At 39.3% G+C, this 22,368-nt stretch overlaps 3 protein-coding genes and 1 non-coding gene across 4 annotated transcripts in view; 2 read left to right on the top strand and 2 right to left on the bottom strand.

The window, feature by feature from the left end:
• Nucleotides 1–16,054, top strand: part of LOC144066100 (uncharacterized) — a 32,803-nt gene extending 16,749 nt beyond the window's left edge. Inside the window, exons 5-7 of the mRNA XM_077589446.1 lie at nt 541–782; nt 2,164–2,673; nt 12,873–16,054. Of these exons, the coding sequence (XP_077445572.1) occupies nt 541–782; nt 2,164–2,673; nt 12,873–14,470 (2,350 nt within the window). The 3' untranslated portion in view covers nt 14,471–16,054. The remainder of the gene's footprint in view (nt 1–540; nt 783–2,163; nt 2,674–12,872) is intronic.
• The window catches only part of LOC144065946 (uncharacterized), a 175,507-nt gene that overhangs the window by 42,196 nt on the left and 110,943 nt on the right, over nt 1–22,368 (top strand). The gene's annotated exons all lie outside the window — the stretch shown is intronic.
• Nucleotides 6,171–6,282, bottom strand: LOC144066440 (U5 spliceosomal RNA). The gene has a single exon (XR_013297605.1). It is a non-coding gene; the product is annotated as a U5 spliceosomal RNA (small nuclear RNA).
• Nucleotides 20,589–22,368, bottom strand: part of LOC144065912 (uncharacterized) — a 2,827-nt gene continuing 1,047 nt past the window's right edge. Inside the window, exon 3 of the mRNA XM_077589150.1 lies at nt 20,589–22,106. Within this exon, the coding sequence (XP_077445276.1) occupies nt 20,683–22,106 (1,424 nt within the window). The 3' untranslated portion in view covers nt 20,589–20,682. The remainder of the gene's footprint in view (nt 22,107–22,368) is intronic.

Genomic DNA, 22,368 nt, shown 5'->3' with positions numbered 1-22,368 from the left:
ACGGAAGAGTAGTTAAGCAAGACACATCGGCCACGCGTGGGTTTAGTTAAGTGGTGGAAATTGAGGAAAAACTCGGCGCGCTACGGTCACGACAAGATTGTGACTGGGGACGCAACCTTGACTTTTGGGGTTGCGCATGCGCGGAACATTGCGTCACTTCTGCAACTCGAGCGTCACTTCTTTCGGTGGCATTAGGTTTATTAAAAACAAGAGAGTCGAACATAGGAAATAATTATTCTTCAAATGGTCTGACATATGGTTTGAATAAAAATATTTTCGTAGGTTTGAATTTACGACATAAGTCACCATGAAGAAGGTTGCGGCTCAAAAGGAGGCGACGCAATATGCGCAAGCGCAGAACAAATCGACAAATTATCAAGGAACCATTGCTGTTTTGCCAAATGGAATCACGAGAGACGAAGTTCTTCAACGAAAATGTACCAACTCCCACGAATCATTCCCTAATTTGCTTAAATGAATTGAATTTGTGAGAAGAAATAAATGGCTTAAAGTGCCTCCATCATATATCGGGGTCCAAAGGAGGCGGGGCTACGGTCCAGATGGAGATCAAAGCGAGTGGCGTCACCAGGAGCTCTTTGCTCTTTGCTCTTTGATGTCACCTATCAAAGCGCGTGGCTCTTTGCTCTTTGATGTCAACTGCGCAAATATGCAGCATCCAGAGGATGGCATTCAGTCAGATGCTGCAGTTGGACGTCCTCGACTCATCTGGAGACACGAGACTCATTTGGACAAACTTTTGGAAACAATGAAAATCCTTCAAGGTAAGTTGGTTTCAACTTTGAGATAGTTTAGCCATTGACTGAGTGAAAGAGTCATGTTCACATGTTGGCATTTATTTACTTGTGATGTAAAAAAGTGACTGAAAAATATAAAATTTAGTGTGTTCAGATTGTAAAAGGAGGCCAGAAGCTTTTACTATACTTTAATTTGTGGCTTTTTCTGAGCTTTGTCTTTGTTTGGTCGGTCGTAGTCGTTATGCTTGGTGCCAAGTCATGGAGATGTTTTTATTTCATTTGCGACATTTTTTGACGGATAATATTGGTGTTTGCAGCTAGCTAATTTTAGACATCTTTAAAAAACAGCCATTTTGACATAATTGCACTTTTGCTTCCTATTTAACCAATTGATATTCATCATTTAGTTTTGTTAAGTCGAAAACAACATTTGGGATATCGCAATGTGCCAAACCGTCAGCCATTAATTGCCTAAATTCCTATTTATTAACTTAAACAGTGAACGCATTCAGCTCAATATTAAATTCATCATCGTGTACGGGTAAATTGGTCATGCAGGGGGGCTTTTTATCATGCTGTCTTTGCTGTCGTGCTAATTATGGTTTACGTTTTTATACCTTTGTTGTCCCGGCTGGGTTGGCTGTTTGCCCCCGCCTCCACCCTCACTTTCACTATCGATGGGCCGTTTGCTTTTGTATTCCCTTCAAAATATTCCGACAATGATGCACACAAATGTCCTCACAATAGGATAACGCACTTCCACTTGCCAACGAGAAGTAGTCTTGAATTAGCCATCGCTCTGTTAACGGGAGCTAACAGGCTAAGGGGGGTGAAAACACTGAAAAAAACGCTCAGTGCTCGCAGAGACGTTACAAAGACGTATAGTTGCGACCAGAGATATTACACGAGGAGTTGCGGGGGAGAGAGCCAGTGCCCCTGACCGTTCTTATGAGCAGCCAACGAGAAGTAATATACTATACTGCGCGTATTAGCGATCGCTCCGGCATTAGCCGGAATCCGGCATCTCATTAATCCCCCAAATAATAATAGACCTGCTACTGAATAAAAGATAATGTTTTTTTAATGCCTCCCCTTTGGCGAAATTATTTTAACTAAATTAAAATCTAAAACATAAAAGAGAATGTTTACAATGAAAAGGCTCCAAAAAGATTTGACTAATTTTAAGTGAAGAAACTTTTCTGACCAATAGTGCCATACTTTAAAAAATGCACCTATAAACAGTTTTCAACTCATGTTGCTGTTGACTAGAAAACTACAGTAGTAAGTACTGCATTGTGACGAAATGAATGTATGGCGCCCTTTTCCGTTTGGTTTCATTTCTGTGAAAAAGAAATTCAGTCATTTATAATTGGAAAATAGTTAATCATTTATCTTTGTGTCTTTGCAGGTTTCAGAAAGGATCTTTGTGCTGATGGGCAGGAGTCTGCTGACCTTGAAGGGGAAGTTGAGCTCGCCCAAATCAAAGAGGAGGAGCCAGAGTTCCCTCAACAACAAATGGGAGACGAGCAACGTCCAATCAAAAGGGAGGAAGATCATTTCACCTGGTCACTTGGTGAGTTCGTGAAGAGGGAAGATGTTCTGGGCGTGGCCAGTGGAGGGGCGGAACCTGCAAACACAGGAACATGGCCCCTAATTAAAGAGGAGGAGCCAGAGTTCCCTCAACAGTGCAAAAGAGAAGAGCAACCTCCAATCAAAAACGAGGAATGTGTCAAATGGTCAACTGGTGAGCCTTTCAAGAGTGAAGATGATCTGGACGCGGCCAACATAGGGGCGGAGCTTCTGAGCGGCAGCTCAACAGAAGGATGGCGAGCAGAAAATTTAATTGCTCCTTTATCAGATGGCAACGACTTGCTTTTTGACGATGATGATGTTGAAGATGTTAAGAAAAATCCCAGTGGTGACAAACTTTGCAAATGCTTTCAGTGTGGGAAAACTTTTGGGAAAAAGTCTTCTTTGAAAACACATATGAGGAGCCACACTGGGGAGAAACCCTTATCATGTACAGTTTGTGGTAAAACATTTACACAGAAGGGACACTTAATTAGTCATGCAAGAACACACACTGGTGAAAAACCATTTTCGTGTTCAGTTTGTGGTAAAACATTTAAACGGAAAGGAAGTGTAAAAAGACACACAAGAACCCACACGGGTGAAAAGCCATTTTCGTGTTCAGTTTGTGGACAAAGATTCACACGGAAGGGAATCTTAATTAGTCATGCAAGAACCCACACTGGTGAAAAACCATTTTCGTGTTCAGTTTGCGGTAAAGCCTTTTCTCACAATGAATCCTTAAAAATCCACATAAGAACCCACACTGGTGAAAAACCATTTTCGTGTTCAGTTTGCGGTAAAGCCTTTTCTCACAATGAATCCTTAAAAATCCACATAAGAACCCACACTGGTGAAAAACCATTTTCGTGTTCAGTTTGTGGTCAAAGATTCACACGGAAGGGAGACTTAATTAGTCATGCAAGAACCCACACTGGTGAAAAACCATTTTCGTGTTCAGTTTGCGGTAAAGCCTTTTCTCACAATGAATCCTTAAAAATCCACATAAGAACCCACACTGGTGAAAAACCATTTGCGTGTTCAGTTTGTGGTAAAAAATTTACACACAAGGGAAACTTAAATAATCATGCAAGAACCCACACTGGTGAAAAACCATTTTCGTGTTCAGTTTGTGGTCAAAGATTTACACGGAAGGGAGACTTAATTAGTCATGCAAGAACCCACACTGGTGAAAAACCATTTTCCTGCTCAGTTTGTGGTCAAGCCTATTCTCGAAAGCAATATTTAAAAAAACACTTATTAACCCACACTGGAGAACAATGTTTTCCTGCTCAGTCTGTGGCCACAGATTCACTACAACCGCCCAATTAAAAAGCTACACAATTGAAAAACCTGAAAAGAAGACTTAACAACCCGCAGAGGAGAAAAGCCCTTTTTTTTGCTCGACTTGTGGCAGGAATATCTTAAAAACACAATTACCCACACGTCGGAAACCTTTTTCCTGCTCAGCTTCTTGCCAGAGATTTTGTCGTAAGGATAGACTTAAAAGACGCAAATGTGTTGTGATAAGCAGTGGCCAATCACGGCTTTGCTTGCTTTTTCAATTTCTGTATGAAAGATCATTGTAATCGAAGTATAATTGTATTTTGCATTCTGAAAAGCTTGTTTACACTTTTTAATCTGTAATTTAACGTGTCAATAAAGCTCTCTTTTTGGTGAAAAATACTTTTTGGGTCTTTTTGTTGACAAAATCAGCCTTCCAAATTCAAAGGTAACAAAAAAGTGAAGCGTTATTTGCTCAGATTTAATGAATACATTAATTTGAACAATTTGACAAATTATTATATAAGAGATTGTTTTCTTTCTACAGGTGTGCAAATACGGTAACTTCATGTCTGAAATTAACGGTAAATTGTTTTTATCTTTTTGATGTTTAAGGGGATAATTGGTAGAAATGCAACTAGATTTTTATTTTATGTGTAACTATTGGAAAAACATTGAGTAAGAAAGTTTTATAGGAGATGATAGACAAACTACAAAGGGAATGTAATGTTAAATGTTTGCAAAAAACTACTAGATTGGGGTATTATTTACATTATTGAATGAATTTGGAGTTCTTGATCAGCATGCATTTTATGTGGCTTAATTGCTGTAAAGGGTACAAGCTTAATATATTAATCGTTGCCAACAGGGGAAGATGGTGGTTCAATTTTATTTAAAAATATACATTTATTTATTTGTTTCTGAATGTGAATGTAACTATTGCAGGCAACGAGAGCCCTTTTTGTGTGCCAGGCCGGAGAGGTGTTTTTTTTTTACTCCTGTGAAGAATCCAGCTTGGTTTTCCATTTGTATTTTTCCTTTTTTTTAGGTTACACGGTCTTTCTATTGTTTTGGAATCAAGTCGACCTTATGTTCACTTCTGAGAAGTAAGTAAAGTTTGTATATGGAGGAAGCCAGTGTAGCTATTTATTACGGTACAGTAATACCTCGACATACGAGTGCCCCGACATACGAGCAATTTGAGATACGAGTAAATTTTCGAGCAAATATATATCTTGAGATATGAGACAAATTTTGATATACGAGCATACAGCGGACCCGAGAGGCTGCTCATAAGAACTTCATGCGTACTGTCTTTCCCGTCGCAAGGCCCTCGTGTAATGTCTCCACGAGCACTGGCCGAAGCGTTGCATTTTTTCAGTGTTTTTTTCCCATTAGCCAATGCGAATGGCGGAGGACTTTGCTCGATAATACGAGAGGAGTATACTACTTCTCGTTGGCAAATGGTCCTGTGTTATCATATTGTGAGGACATTTGTGTGCATCATTTTGGGAATATTTTGAAGGGAAGACAAAATCAAACAACTGTCAATATTGACTGGCAAATAGAGCCAACACGGGAGAAGAAAGGTATCAAATGTCAAACAAAATTAGAATTAAGTTTAGTGTTAGGTTCGATTAAACTTATTTTTGAGTGTGTCTGCATCGTAATCCAAGTTTATTTAAATTAGTTTGTTATGTTACGAGCGTGTTGCCGTGCAAAAAGTATCTCTGTCTAATTTTACTACTATTAAACACATTTTAGTACTATTAAACCACTAGTTATTTGTTACTTTGTTAATAGATGGTGAATTAGAACAAATAAAAATGTTTCTCCAATCCAATATCCTGTTTTTGGTGTTTTTTTTAGAGGCTTGGAATAAATTAATTTGTTTTTAGTTCATTTCAATGGGAAACGTTCGTTCGAGTTACGAGAATATCGACATGCGAGCTCAGTCCCGGAACAAATTATGCTCGTTTGGAGTATCCTACTTGACGATGGAGCCCATCCCCCACACAGTTCCTGTTGTTTTGTTTGGTCGGATATGCACTTTGCTACTAACATCTAGTGTTGTGCAGAACATTAATGCAGTCATTAAAAAATTGCATGAATCTGCTAATTGGGGTTAGTCATAATTTTAAATCGTGTGATAATTTTTTGGTCTTAGTTTGTCGAGATAATGATTTTAAACAAAAAAAGTCTGAACAAAGGCACAAATCAAAATACAACTAGAACAAAATAGCACTTCTCTACAAATCACATTTTTATAATGTCTAACAAAATTATGCTTCGAAAATTGAAAACCAAATACTAGACGGTATTTTTTTTAAATACAAAGTTCAAGAGGTAAACGGACACCTGAAAACCGCCTCGTCAGAATAATATAGATTAAAACACTCAGGAATTAACATCAACATGCACATATTACTTTTACTTCATTGAACAAAGTCAGATGCTTGAGGACGTAAACACTGCAAAAATGCAAGCAGTGAAATTGTGTGAAAAAACCTTTAACCCAGATTAATATTAAATACTACATATTTAGTTGAGACAGAAACAGGAAGCTTTGCTAGCACAGAGCATCAAAGATTTGATTGAAAACCTTATTGTTCCTCTCCACATAAATCTTTAGTAAAAGGCGAAAGATTTGTGCGATTTGAAGAGAAGCAAGAGTGTATTGATGAAGAATTGACAGAACGAACTACGTCTATATCCGCAATAGTAGTTTAATACAGGCTAAAGCACTAAAAACTAGTGCGTGGTTCCAATCCATTGAGCAGCCAATCACATTGCAGAAGCTGTATTATGCAGCCAATCACGTTTCAGCACCTGTATGAGGCAGCCAGGGGATTGGAGAGCATTGTGATATAATATGATCCAGGGCATACGTGCATCCTTTGGGTGTAAACGGGTTGGACTTAATGTTGTAGTGAAATTAGTAATTAAACCAAATGATCCAAAATGGAGCCCGTCTCTCTCACTGACTTTTTATTTTTTTTAAATAGATATTTATAACAATGTATAATGCAGTGGCGGGCGGTGCATTTTCTGGTAGCGCCTTCAATGTATCAATCCAACCCTCAAAAGCTATTTTATGGCTATAAAACCTCTACTGCAGCTACAGCTGTGTTAGAATTATTATGGAATATTCTATATGTGTTGTAAGCATTTTTCAATAAGTAGTAAGGCTATAAATCAAGTCATGGGAAGATGGACTTTTTTCCTGCACAGTCGACTCCTCAAGGGCGAAGGAAAAGAGGTCACGGCGTTACGGACACTTCTACCAAATGTTATGACGAAGACTCCAGCAGCAGATTTGAAAATACTGCTTTGTTTACATTAAACTGCTTTGCTTTGTTTACCTTATAAAGAAATTATTATGCTTACTGGTGCAAATAATAATGCCGTTGTTTTGCTTATTGTGCAAATTCTTACGCAGGTGTTCCGATAAAAACAGATTGTTGTGACAGTGTTTTTATAACCTTCATGATGTTATTCGGTTGAGCTTATACAATTGTTCAAAACAGTTGAGACAGTTGTTTTTGCGTATGCAATTGTTTAAATCAGATTACCTTTGAATGTTTTGGTTATGTGCCGCTAAATGGACCGAAGAGTATGCCGCTCGTCAGAATGCACTGTGGACTGAGACGACGTCACAAGGCATCTCCTTCGAAGTTGTAAGCAGAATTTGTTGAAAGATGTTTTTCCTTTTTTAATTAAATATTACTAATAATGATTTAAAAGGTTTGAATCATTATTCCAACTACAGCTGCGACACATAAAAAATATTCAATAAATTAATGCACAAAAATGGGGTAAAATCCACTTCCTAGCAGCATTTCATGATTAAATACAAATACTGGAGCTTTTCAGACATTAAAACCAGGCCAGGGGGTGATTTTCCCGGGAAAAGACAGCGATGAACGTCAATGGCGTACCGGCAAACATTGCCCGAAAATGGGGTAAAATCCAGCCGAAAACAGCAATTATTGATTAAATACAAATACTGGAGCTTTTTAGACATCAGAACCGGGCCCGGAGTATCATTTCCCCGGTAAAAAGACAGCGATGAACGTCGATACGTCCATAGGTGAAATGACAAAAAATGCACTAAAATTAGATAAAATCCACTTCCTAGCAGCATTTATTGATTGAATACAAATACTGGAGCTTTTGAGACATTACAACCAGGCCAGGGGGGTGATTTTTCCCGGGAAAAGACAGCGATGGACGCCAATGGCAAAACGGCAAAAATTGCACTAAAATGGGGTAAAATCCACTTCCTAGCAGCATTTAGTAATTAAATACAAACACTGGAGCTTAAATACAAACACTGGAGCTTTTCAGATATCAGAACTTGGCCCACAATTGAAATATTATTTAGGAATATAGCCATATTTGTACTTTTACTCACCAAAAATCATTTTTACACAATATCCATCCGGTTGCCAATTCGAAATCTGATTGGTTAAAAGCAACAGTCTAGTTTAATGCAGCAGAGCCCGCAAGAACTGATTGTGAAGGCTTTGAGGCAGATCTGATCTGGCAACAAATAATGGCTGAAATGTGATTGGTTAAATGCTTCAATATGAAAACACACATCTGGAAGCAGTGCAACCAGGGGGAAAAGCAATGAAAGGAAGCTAACAGACCATTTGGAATAATAAGTATTGATGGACAAAATATAATATGATTCAGATATTTCTTAGGCCAGCAGAGAAGGCCTTGAAGGCCCTGACGGCCCGCCACTGATATATATAGCTAGATAGCTATAGCTATATATATAAATAAAATAAGTTGGACAACGTCGGCGGGCCGGATTAAAAGGCCTAACGGGCCGGATATGGCCGGCGGGCCGTAGTTTGCCCATGTCTGCGCTAGCTTGATACTAGAGTAGCGTACCTGTGTATACGTAGCCGCTACCGTACCTATGTTATGCTATCCGCTAGCGTACCTATGTTATGCTAGCTTCTAGCGTATGTTAGGCTTGGCACTGGCATGTTTTTTTAAAGACAGCACGAGCAAAACTACCGTAATTACTCGAATATAACGCGCACTCGAAAATAACACGCAGGTAATTTTGGGCCAAAAACATCTGGAAAAACGATTGTTTTGTTCAAACAAATTTATTCATTAGAATCCTTCAAATGAAGAGTCCAAATCAGAATCTTTAAATAGTCTCTGCAGATATTCCTCTCTCTCTTTGTCTGTCCTCTCATCCGTCTCCTCATACATCTGTTCGTTGAGAATCCTATCAACGTCCACGCTTCCTTCATCCACTTCCTCTTCCTCCCACAACACATCATCCGATTGGCTTTACGAGATGACGTAAAATCCGTGCGTCAAAGTGAGTTTGACAATGCTTTTTTCGATCGAAAATTTGTAATTTATTTTAGTTATTGATTATAACACTGAACTGAGAGAGGGTGAACTGAGACGAGTACGAGGCTAGAGGGGGGCAGTGGTGGTCTCGGCTTTCCGATTTTCGATTGGCTTTAGGAGATGACGTAAAATCCGTGCGTCGGCTTTACGAGATGACGTAAAATCCGTGCGTCGGCTTTACGAGATGGCGTAAAATCCGTGCGTCGGCTTTACGAGATGACGTAAAATCCGTGCGTCAGTGAGTTTGACAATGCTTTTTTCGATCGAAAATTTGTAATTTATTTTAGTTATTGATTATAACACGCACCCCCAACTATTGGAATTAATTATATAGCAAAAATCTGCGTGTTATATTCGAGTAATTACGGTAAGTTTGGTAATGCTTTATTGAGGTCAAAGGTAAACTCTGATGTAAAGAGTTTGGCATTTAACATGCTAGGCTCCACTGTCAGTCAGAGTTGTGTATTCCTGGAACTTGATTCCAGCTTTGGCGGAAGCTCGAACAGTGCTGGCCGGCCGACATTTGAGCCCAGTCCTCCACAATCCATTGTAACTCGCGACATGCATCACTCCCAAGCCTTTGATTCTCCTCGCTGTTATTTCAGCATCGACAATTCATTCCAAATGTTACTCGTGCGACGCTGGCTGCCCGAACTACAATGTTGGCCATCCGTTAGCAATCTGTCAGCAATCTAGTAGTAATCCAATAGCAAAGCTGTTCGATCCATGGCTTCAATCCATTTTCCAAGCGTTCCCACCCTCATTCTGTTGTCATTCACGTCAGGCATTTCCTCTGTATAGCTCTAATATGCTGTTTCTTTGAGTATTGAGAGAGTTTCTGAGGGTTAAAAGCGCTGCGAGCACACGGAAGCCATATACCTTGCCACCCGCCTGGGATGTTTTGAAATGTTTTACCTTACTGGCCTGAATGGTTCTAAAATACTATCGAAGGAATTGAGATATTTTGATATTGGAAGCAATATGGCTGCCACAACATCTTATACTTCTGGTAAGAAAATTGTAATTTCTTTAATTAGAAAGCATCAGGTTCTCATCAAGATAGACTTATTTCTTTTTTCAAATTGAATAATTTGATATTTTGCATTTACAAAGACAGACATATTAACTTCCTTATGATATTGACTCTAATAATGTGCTTTTGATTCATACAGTGTCTCAGAAATACCACTTGTGATGATTTTTCTTTAGATTTTCCCTTCAAAGTAACATTTGTATTCCCGATCAAACCTATAAATATGGAGGTGAAAATTGTGAATCAGGGGGTGGCTTATACGCGAGAAATTGTAAAATTCAACAATTTTAAGGGTGCGGCTTGTACAATCGATTCCGGATCGATTCCCACGCTTAAGTCCCACAAGACAAATCATTTGTCAGAACTTGTAACTCAAAAGATTCACAATGCACTCATGTTACCGGATTCATCCTTTTTACAGTGCAGTTGAATCAAAAGCAGAAGTAAGGTGCGTAAGCCGTAGCGACGGTGTGAATTTCGAGGCATTTAAATTGGAAATTTGGTACTTTTCTGAAATAGTTGCTTGGACATTTTTGGGGGATTTCCAGAGTTTAGGGAGGTTGTCCGGTGTCCCGGAGTTTCTGTTACTTTTCGGAGAAGTTGGCACCTGAGTTTAGTTTCGTTAGTGTAGCGACCAGCGTATTTATCCTTTCTTTCCAGCCTAACCACTGCCGATATAAGTATATAAGATTTTACATTCCCAGTACAGTGGTACCTCTACATACGAGCACCCCTACATACGAGCATTTCGAGATACGAGTAAAATTTCGAGCAAATAATTATCTCTAGATACGAGAAAAATTTCGAGATGCGAGAAAGCCAGGTGGCCAAGACATGAGAGGCTGTTTATCATTGGAGCGCACTGTCTTTTTTTGCCGCATCTCTTTCGTGTATAACAGATATGTACGAGCACTGGTCGGAGCGTTGGATTTTTTTCAGTGTTTTTTCCATCACTGAGCGCGAATGCCGGAGCGATCGCTAATACGAGGAGTATAGTGTATTACTTCTCGTTGGCTGCTCATAAGAATATCAGGGGCACTGGCTCTCTCCCCTGCAACTCCACGTGTAATATCTCTGGTCGCAACTACCTCTTTATAAGTTCTCTGCGGGCACTGAGCGGAGCGTTGCATTTTTTTCAGTTTTTTTCCCCCTTAGCCTGTTAGCTCCCATTAGGGGAGCGATCGCTAATTCAAGACTACTTCTCGTTGGCAAGTGGTCGTGCATTATCTTATTGTGAGGATATTTGTGTGCATCATTTTCGGAATATTTTGAAGGGAATACAACAGCAAACAGCCCATCGATACTAAGTCAGGTTGTAGGCGGGGCAAACAGCCAACCTGGCCAGGAGAAGGTATAAAAATGTAAAACAAAATTAGAATTAAGTTTAGTGTAAGGTTAGATTAAATTTATTTTTGAGTGTCTGCATCATAATCCAAGTTCATTTAAATTTGTTTGTTATATTACTATTCACCAGTGCAAAAAGTCTTCCACGCTTGCCCCCCTCTATGTCCCTCTCCCTACCCTCCGCGAAATCCGTCTAATTTTAGATCTATTAAACACATTTTAGTAATATTAAACCACTAGTTATGTGTTACTTTGTTAATAGCTAGCTGGCCATTAGTAGAAATAAAACATTTGTTTCCAATCCAATATCCTGTTTTTGGTGTTTTTTCAGAGGTTTGGAACAAATTAATTTGTTTTTAGTTCATTTCAATGGGAAACGTCCGTTCGAGTTACGAGAATATCGACATACGCGCTCAGCTCACCCAGCATCCACCTTCCTCTGCCCAGTTCGTTGCAGTGCGTAAGTTGCCTAAGTGTGTGACGTTTCATTGCGCAAAGAACCTTTTTCATTTTTATCATGAAATATCTCGTGCAGCCATTATTCAATATGGTTGGTGAAAAGCAAAAGGCTTCTAGTGAGGGAGGTGCAAGGAAGAGGCAAGCCATTTCATTTGAAACGAGTGGCAATAATAACAAAGCTTGATGCGCATGAGAGTGGTGAGCGTTGCACGGGCATACAACTTGAATCGTTCGACCGTCAGTACCATTTATAAACAGAAAGATCGAGCAGCAGGACCCAAATATTGAACGTTGCACAAAGTTTGCAAATCAATTGAATGATGCCATACAGTGCTACCGCATCATTTATGATGAAAAAAAGAAGAAAACTGTGCAATCGTCGTTAGATCGCTTCTTTCGGCCAGTTTCTAATACATAAATCTCTCTCTCTCTATACAGTACTGTACATATTATCTCCATTTTATTAAATGTTTTTAGTACAAACCAATGCGTGTTATTTAAGTATACTTATACTTAAACATAAATTATAATACAAAATATAGCACTGAATCAACTTACAAACAAATTCAACTTATGAACAATCGCTCGGAACCTAACTCGTTCGTAAGTAGGGGAGCGTCTGTACTCACAAATAAGGTCAAGCTGGGGCAAACACAACTTACTTAACTTTAGACAAGTGTCTTCTAAAGCAAGTAAGGACTCCACCGCCTTATCACCTGGATGCCAGACAGTCGAGCCCAGAACTAAAAAATAGAAGGGTTTAAGTAAGGTCAGGATGTGGACCGTGATTGGAGGAGGGATAAGTGGGAAGTCTTCACAGCTGTGTTGGCCTGGGCAGGGCGGCGCCACAGCTCCAGGCAACTGCAAATCAAAACCAAACACAAAAACAATAAAACCTACAACATAATGTATACCCAGGCTGACAGCCATAACACTGACGAAATGAATGTATGGCCCCCTCTTCTGTTTTGTTTCATTTCTGTGAACAAGAAATTCAGTCATTTGAATTGGAAAATGTTTAATCATTTATCTCCGTGTCTTTGCAGGGTTCCCTCAACAAAAAATGAGAGATGAGCAACTTCCAATCAAAAAGGAGGAAGATTATGTCACCTGGTCACCTGGTGAGTCTGTGAAGTGGGATGATCTGGGCGAGGCCAGCGAAGGGGCAGAGCCTGAAAACGCCTCAGCATGGCTCCAAATTAAAGAGGAGGAGGAGCCAGAGTTCTCTCAACAGTGCAAAAGAGAAGATCAACCTCCAATCAAAAACGAGGAATATGTCAAATGGTCAACTGATGAGCCTTTCAAGGGTGAAGATGTTCTGGGCGTGGCCAGCGGAGGGGCGGAGCCTGCAAACGCCTCAGCATGGCCCCAAATTAAAGCGGAGGAGCCAGAGTTCTCTCAACAGTGCAAAAGAGAAGAGCAACCTCCAATCAAAAACGAATGTGTCAAATGGTCAACTATTGATGTTGAAGATGTTAAGAAAAATCCCAGTGGCGACAAACTCTGCAAATGCTTTCAGTGGGGGAAAACCTTTGGGGAAAAGCCTTCTTTGAAAACACATATGAGGAGCCACACTGGGGAGAAACCCTTATCATGTACAGTTTGTGGTAAAACATTTACACACAAGGGAAAATTTAAAATGCACACAAGAACCCACACTGGTGAAAAACCATTTTCGTGTTCAATTTGTGGTCAGACCTTCACACAGAAGGGACACTTAATTAGTCATGCAGCAAAACACACAGGTGAAAAACCATTTTCATGTTCAGTTTGTGGTCAAGGATTCACAGACAAGGGAAACTTAAAAAGGCACACAAGAACCCACACTGGTGAAAAACCATTTTCGTGTTCAGTTTGCGGTAAAGCCTTTTCTCTAAAGCACCACTTAGAAGGCCACACAAGAACCCACACTAGTGAAAAACCATTTTTGTGTTCAGTTTGTGGTCAAACATTCACACAGAAGGCAAACTTAATTCGTCACGCAAGAACCCACACTGGTGAAAAAACATTTTCATGTTCAGTTTGTGGTCAAACATTCACACGGAAGGGAAACTTAAAAACCCACAAAAGAACCCACACAGGTGAAAAACCATTTTCGTGTTCAGTTTGTGGTCAAACATTCACACAGAAGGCAAACTTAATTCGTCACGCAAGAACCCACACTGGTGAAAAAACATTTTCATGTTCAGTTTGTGGTCAAGCATTCACACACAAGGGAAACTTAAAAATCCACACAAGAACCCATACAGGCGAAAAACCATTTTCCTGCTCAGCTTGTGGACAAACATTCACACGGATGGGACACTTAAATCGTCACGCAAGAACCCACACTGGTGAAAAACCATTTTCGTGTTCAGTTTGCGGTAAAGCCTTTTCTCAAAAGCAAGACTTACAAAGACACAGAAGAACCCACACTGGCAAAAAAACATTTTCCTGCTCAGTTTGTGGTCAAACATTCACACAGAAGGGAAACTTAAAAACCCACAAAAGAACCCACACAGGTGAAAAACCATTTTCCTGCTCAGTTTGTGGTCAAACATTTTCCCAAAGGAGAAGCTTAAAAGAACACGAATTAACCCACACTGGAGAACAATGTTTTCCTGCTCAGTCTGTGGCCACAGATTCGCTACAACAGCCCAATTAAAAAGCTACACAATTGAAAAACCTGAAAAGAAGACTTAACAACCCGCACAGTAGAAAAGCCCTTTTTTTGCTCAATTTGTGGCAGGAATATCTTAAAAACACAATTACTCACATTGGTCAGAAACCCTTTTCCTGCTCAGATTCTTGCCAGAGATTTAGTCGTAAGGATAGATTTGAAAGGCGCAAATGTGTTGTGATAATCAGTGAGCGGCCAATGACGGCTTTGCTTGCTTTTTCAATTTCTGTATGAAAGATCATTGTAATCAAAGTATAATTGTATTTTGCATTTTGAAAATCTTGTTTACACTTTTTAATGTGTAATATCGATCCACACTATTCAAATACAGTAATACCTTAAGATACGATCTTATTGCGGGATTGAGCTAGTATGTCAATTTACTCGTATCTCAAGTCAATTCTTCCCATAGAAATGAACAAAATACAAATTAATCCGTTTCCATCCTAAAAAAAACCACAAAAAATTGTTCTAATTTACTACCGACTCACAATTGGGAAACATCTGGTATGCTCATATCTCAAATTTGTCTCGTCTGTTGGAACACTTGTGTGTCAAGGTATTACTGTATAAGAAAATTGAGTGTCTGAAGATTTTATTTACTTCAAAATGCTATCCGTAATAGTAGAGCCTAAATTAGGAAATTACAAAGTAAATAATCAATAATGTGATGTAAAAATATGGAAAATATGTCTTCACAGTTAAAGACATGCCTAAGAAATTTGAAAAATTGCAGTTTTTGTCTATTGAATTTGCTAGCAAATCCAATAAGAATATTGAGTGTTATTCAAACATGATACATTTTAATGAAAATATTTGATATATTGAATCTAGGATCTAAGAAACAGTAGAAATATGGTGTGAAAGACAATGAATTTGCTCAAAATAAGTACTACAACGTCCTTATACTTTTGTCATATTATAAGATGAATCACGTTTTTAAACCGATTTAACGTGTCATCTTTTTGGTAGTTCCAATAAAGCTCTTTTTGGTGAAAAATACTTTTTGGGTCTTTTTGTTGACAAAATCAGCCTTCCAAATTCAAAAGTGACAAAAAAGAGAAGCGTTATTTGCTAAAATTTAAAACTAAGAGGAAAATGAATACATTAATTTGAACAATTTGACAAATTAATATATAAAAGATTGTTTTCTTTCTACAGGTGTGAAAATACAGTAACTTTGTCTGAAATTAATGGTAAATTGTTTTTATCTTTGATGTTGAAGGTGATAATTGGTAGAAATGTAACTAAATTTTTATTTTTGCTTTACTTAGCTTATTTACATTAGAAAAGTCATTTTAGTACATCTGCTTGCAACAGAGTAAATGCTTTGCTCCTTAGTTAGACCAAACAACAGGATGGTCGAATCCTCTTGGACTGCTGGAATGTGGAGAAGAACCTTCGGCTCTACATGACCTTCATTTGTTTTGAGAGCTAAAACTTGTATTGTAACTAGGGTCCTTTATTGACTTCTCACTCCTATTTTCTCACCCCTCCCTTGAGAGCTGAGACGTCCTTTGAACCTAGACAGAGACAAGTCGGTTCGATTCTCTCTTGCAAGAATTTAACAGAGGATTGTCTTGTATCCTAGTAGTGGTATGATAGGTTCACCAATAGGCATTCCCAAATGCACGCAGAAATAAAGAGACAAGGGTGAAGAGGTCATCCTGCCTTTAACTTCCCCGGTAGCCACCAAGTGCTACTCACAAACTCTAACTCATTCCTTCATCAAAGTGCGCTGTCAACTTGATGGGCTGGCACCTTCTTATCAAGATGTGTCCTGTCATCAAATGCAGCCCAGACGGTCTAAATCTACACTTTCCAGATGGACTCTCATTCTTTTACAGTCCCGATTATCGTCCAGAGTTCCAGCTTCCACAACTCCAAGACTCTCCTCCAAGGCACAAACAAGCAACTTAAAGAGCTTCTCCTTAGTAGAGCTCTGTCCTGTAGCCAGATGTGTCCTTGAACACTTGCAACATTGTCAATCTTCTATTTGCCGGTTCATAACAAATAGCTTACTGTATGAAGTAAGGGAAAATCCCATCCCTGTTCGGTTTCGGGAACACCGTTTTGAGAGAATAAAGGTGAATGAATGTAAGTTGTCTGTCTCGGCGCATTTGTGGACGACAGCCTTGCCTGTGGTTCACCTGTGCTCAGAATATTCTGTAATAAAAGCTTCGAAGTCACTGTTCATCGCCTCCATCCTGTATTTGGACACCCAAAATCTTCCACATCCGAAATTAATTGAACCTGAGAAGGAAGACAGAGTGCTCTTCCTTCAACAGTCGTTCACCATCACTGCAAAGATTGTGCTACAGTAGCCTAATAAGGTGTTAGTTGCCAAACATGAAGTAATAGGTGGGTGGTATTTTGCTCAGCAGAATTAAAAAGAACCAGTTTGTGGATCATTGAAAAAATAACTCTTCTCTGATAATTCTGGATAGTTTTTTCATCGTGAGTATATTGTTAAACTACATTAATGGAAATATTGCTGTGCATTCAAACAATTCATAACCTCACTATAATAAAAAAAACTCTTCAATTAAAGAAAAAAAATATTTGAATGCAAAATCATAGCTGAGATTAAAACAAATGCACTCAAGCACTATTTTTCACTGTTTAAAACTGATTTTTGATTGAGGTAAAGTTTTGTGTTTGGGCCATGTTTTGGTTGGGGCATTCGTGTCTTTATAATTTATCAAAAGTTTGCTTCAAAGAGAAATAACACATTTTTAAGTTAGACAGCACAGTATCCATGCATCCACTATTGGCCATGATGAAAGTTTCTTTCAATACAAATAGCATCCTATTGTGTCTTTATAACCTTATTCAGTGAGTTCAATATAAGTATTTGAACACCCAGCTATATTGCAAGTTCTCCCACTTAGAAATCATGGTGTTCTGACATTTTCATCGTAGGTGCAGGTCCACCTTAAAAAGAAAAATCCAGAAATCACACTTGAAAAATGTTTGAAATGTATCATTTTGATCTAGCGTGATCATCTGAATTGGTAGTTTATACATTTTCACGAAAGCTATGTCAAACAGCAACCATCTGACATTCTGGTCAGCGAACTATAATGTCAGTGATGACTGTGGAATTGAAGAACTCCTTCAAATACAACCCACTTCTTTGTCAGAGCGGGAGCAGCACATGCTTAAACAAGCAAAAACCACAGCACCAGATTTGAATTTTTTCAGATATTTTCATCAAGATACATTTCCGGTAGGTGATTATGTTCAGAAAAAAAATATAAAGAGAACTTTTAACCCAGAGTCTGGAACCGTATTATCAATGAAAAAATCCACTACGAGCGCAGAAATCCAACAATAGAACACCACTCGTGTTTCGATCAGGGGGGCCGTTCTCCCCAATCACTCCCTCGAGGTCTCACATCAGCATTGAAGTCCCCCAGCAGAACAAGGGAGTCCCCATAAGGAGCACTCTCCAGCACCCCCTCCAAGGATTCCTAAAGGGGTAGGTACTCTGAACTGCTTTTTAGTGCATGCACACAAACAACAATCAGGTGCCGTCCCCCCACCCGAAGATGGAGGGATGCTGGAAGAGTGTCCAAGCCCCCTCAAGAGGGGTGGTACCGGAACCCAAGCTGTGTAGTGCTGAGCCAAACTATGTCGAGCCGGAATTTCTCAACCTCACGCTCAGGCTCTTTCCCAACCAGAGAGGTGACATTCCACGCCCCAAGAGATAGTTTCTGCAGCCGGGGATCGCCTTCTTTGGCCCCTCTCACAGGTGGTGAGCCCATGTGAGGGGGAACCCACGTCGCCTCTCCGGGCTGTGCCCGGCCGGGCCCCATGGGTCAAGGCCTGGCTACCAGGCGCTTGCCATCGCTCCCCTCCTCCGGGCCTGGCTCCAGAGTGGGGCCCTGGTGACCCGCGTCCCGGTGAGGGAAGATGTCGTCCAATAATGTTGCTCATCATAAGAGGTCTTCTGAGCCATTCTTTGTCTGATCCCTCGCATCAGACCAGTTTGCCATGGATAACCCTACCCCGGGGTTCAAGGCTCCGGACAACATAGCTCCAAGGGTCACTGGGACTGACAAACCCCACCACCATGATAAGGTAATGATTCGTCGGTGGGGTATTATTAGCTTAAGTGCATGTTTAAATTCAACATGGTATATTATTTTGTAAATCCCTGGGCCGAATGTCTCGTACCGCCTTTTTTATTGTAATGGAAATTTTTAAATGCGTAATGGATGACTCTGTGAATAGCAGGACTAACCAAGGCTATGCCAGTCCCCGGCCGAGACCGAAGTTCTTGCGCTGGTGGTCCTCAGGAGCTCTGTCAGCAGGTGGGAATACCCACGTGCTCTCAGTATATCTGCTTCAATGTGATTGATTAGTTTTGTGAGTTACCTTGTAAAGTGTGAAGTGATATGTCAGAAGAAGCAGAGTGGCGCAGCGGAAGCGTGCTGGGCCCATAACCCAGAGGTCAATGGATCGAAACCATTCTCTGCTACTAACATCGGTTCTTTTTTTGAAGAAGCAAACTACCCTACTTCCAAGTGTTACCATTGCTGTGAAAAATTGTTCTTGACAACTATTAATTCTGTAAAACTTATCTTTTCTCATATTCTTCTGAGGGATTCCTACTGATCAAAAATCAGATCGGAAATCGGGCCTGATCGCATCATTTTCACAAGATCGGAATTTGATAAAAAACGCATTGTTTTTTTGAAATGCCTTGATATTCTCATGAAGGCGGAAGTGATACCGCGAAACATGTCAGGTACGGCCTAAAATTCATTGTGAAAAAGGAACAGAAAATAGTCAAATAGGAAAATTCATTTTTATTTCATTACATTTAGTCCATTTTTCTTTTTGTCATCTATTTCAAATATTAACAACAACAAGTTTTTAATTGCATTCTAGTTTCATACACTTTGAGAGCATGTTCTGGTTCTGGTCTCGGTTTAAAATCATGATTCATCTTATAATATGACAAAAGTATAAGGACATTGTACGACTTATTTATTTATTTTGAGCAAATTCATTATCTTTCACACCACATTTCTTATAATGTTTCTTAGATCCTAGATTCAATATATCAATCATTTTCATTCAAATGTATCATGTTTGAATAACACTCAATATTCTTATTGGATTTGCTTGCAAATTCAATAGACAAAAACTGCAAATTTTCAAATTTCTTAGGCATGTCTTTAACTGTGACGATATTTTCCATATTATTTAGATAGTAAATTAAATAAAATCTTCAACGAAACTCAATTTTCGTATACAGTAATACCTTGACTTACAGGTGTTCCAACATACGAGACAAATTTGAGATTTGAGCATACCAGATGGTTCCCAATTGTGAGTCGGTAGTAAATTAGAACAAATTTTGGTGTTTTTTTTAGGATGGAAACAGATTAATTTGTATTTTGTTCATTTCTATGGGAAGAATTGACTTGAGATACGAGAAAATTGACATACTGGCTCGATCCCGCAGTAAGCTCTACTGTATTTGAATAGTGGATCGATTTTACACATTAAAAAGTGTAAACAAGATTTTCAGAATGCAAAATACAATTATACTGCGATTACAATGATCTTTCATACAGAAATTGATAAAGCAAGCAAAGCCGTCATTGCCCAATGCTTATCACAACACATTTGTGTCTTTTAAGTCTATCCTTTCGACTAAATCTCTGGCAAGAAGCTGAGCAGAAAAAGGGTTTCTGACGGATGTGGGTAATTGTGTTTTTAAGATATTCCTACCACAAATTGAGCAAAAAAGGGCTTTTCTCCTGTGCGGGTTGTTAAGTCTTTTTTTCAGGTTTTTCAATTGTGTAGCTTTTTAATTGGGCGGTTGTAGCGAATCTGTGGCCACAGACTGAGCAGGAAGACATTGTTCTCCAGTGTGGGTTAATAAGTGTTCTTTTAAGCTTTCCTTTGGGAAAATGTTCGACCACAAACAGGAAAATATTTTTTTGCCAGTGTGTCTTTGTAAATCTTTCTTTTGAGAAAAGGCTTTACCGCAAACTGAACATGAAAATGGATTTTCACCTGTGTGTGTTCTTGCATGACTATTTAAGTTTCTCTTCTGTGTGAATCTTTGACCACAAACTGAGCACGAAAATGGTTTTTCACGAGTCTGTGTTCTTGTGTGTATTTCTAAATTTCCCTTCTCTGTAAATCTTTTACCACAAACTGAGCACGCAAATGGTTTTTCACCCGTGTGTTCTTGCATGATTAATTAAGTTTCCCTTCCGTGTGAATTTTTGACCACAAACTGAGCAGGAAAATGTTTTTTCGCCAGTGTGGGTTCTTGTGTGGTCTTCTAAGTTGTGCTTTAGGGGAAAGGCTTTACCGCAAACTGAGCACACAAATGGTTTTTCACCTGTGTGGGTTCTTGTGTGCATTTTAAATGTTCCCTTGTGTGTAAATGTTTTACCACAAACTGAACATGAAAATGTTTTTTCATCAGTGTGGCTTCTTGCATGACTAATTAAGTGTCCCTTCTGTGTGAATGTTTGACCACAAACTGAGCATGAAAATGGTTTGTCACCCATGTGGGTTCTTGTGTGTCTTTTAAAATTTCCCTTCCGTGTGAATCTTTGACCACAAACTGAACACGAAAATTGTTTTTCACCAGTGTGGGTTTTTGTGTGATTAATTAAGCTTCCCTTCTGTGTGAATGTTTGACCACAAACTGAACACGAAAATGGCTTATCACCTGTGTGTGTTCTTGCATGACTAATTAAGATTCCCTTCCGTGTGAATCTTTGACCACAAACTGAACACGGAAATTGTTTTTCACCAGTGTGGGTTCTTGAGTGACTAATTAAGCTTCCCTTCTGTGTGAATGTTTGACCACAAACTGAACACGAAAATGGCTTTTCACCTGTGTGTGTTATTGCATGACTAATTAAGATTCCCTTCCGTGTGAAACTTTGACCACAAACTGAACACGAAAATGGTTTTTCACCAGTGTGGGTTCTTGTGTGTCTTTTAAATGTTCCCTTGTGTGTAAATGTTTTACCACAAACTGAACATAAGGGTTTCTCCCCAGTGTGGCTCCTCATATGTGTTTTCAAAGAAGATTTTTTCCCAAAGGTTTTCCCACACTGAAAGCATTTGCAGAATTTGTCGCCACTGGGATTTTTCTTAACATCTTCAACATCATCATCGTCAAAAAGCAAGTCGTTGTCATCTGATAAAGGAGCAATTAAATTTTCTGCTCGCCATCCTTCTGTTGAGCTGCCACTTAGAAGCTCCGCCCCTCTGTTGGCCACGCCCAGATCATCTTCACTCTTGAAAGGCTCACCAGTTGACCATTTGACACATTCCTCGTTTTTGATTGGAGGTTGCTCTTCTCTTTTGCACTGTTGAGGGAACTCTGGCTCCTCCTCTTTAATTTGGGGCCATCCTGAGGCGTTTACAGGCTCCGCACCTTCGCCGGCCATGCCCAGAACATCTTCCCTCTTCACGAACTCACCAAGTGACCAGGTGAAATGATCTTCCTCCCTTTTGATTGGAAGTTGCTCGTCTCCCATTTGTTGTTGAGGGAACTCTGGCTCCTCCTCTTTGATTTGGGGGAGCTCTTTAAGGCCAACAAAGTCTTGCCCATCAGGACCAAGATATTCTCTGAAACCTGCAAAATACAAAGATAATACGTGTCGCTACATGCAGTCAAAAATGGGGAAACTTTTTTTTCTTACTTTTACACGTTTATTATCACAGCATGGTAGATTATTTTGGAAAGATATATGCCAGAAAAGTCACCTTTCAGGTTCAATCCAATCATCCACTACACAATTTAAAGCCAAAATAGTGGTGAATTCAGATTTTAAATATTTTATCTTTTTATTTTATTTTATGGTCATGTTCTTGAAACGTTGCAAAAATCTAAAACT

The sequence above is a fragment of the Stigmatopora argus genome, chromosome 20 (genome assembly GCF_051989625.1).
Source record: "Stigmatopora argus isolate UIUO_Sarg chromosome 20, RoL_Sarg_1.0, whole genome shotgun sequence".
NCBI classification, from domain to species: Eukaryota; Metazoa; Chordata; class Actinopteri; order Syngnathiformes; family Syngnathidae; genus Stigmatopora; species Stigmatopora argus.
Note: the sequence above shows the minus strand (reverse complement) of the source record. Positions and strands in the feature narration are given on the sequence as shown.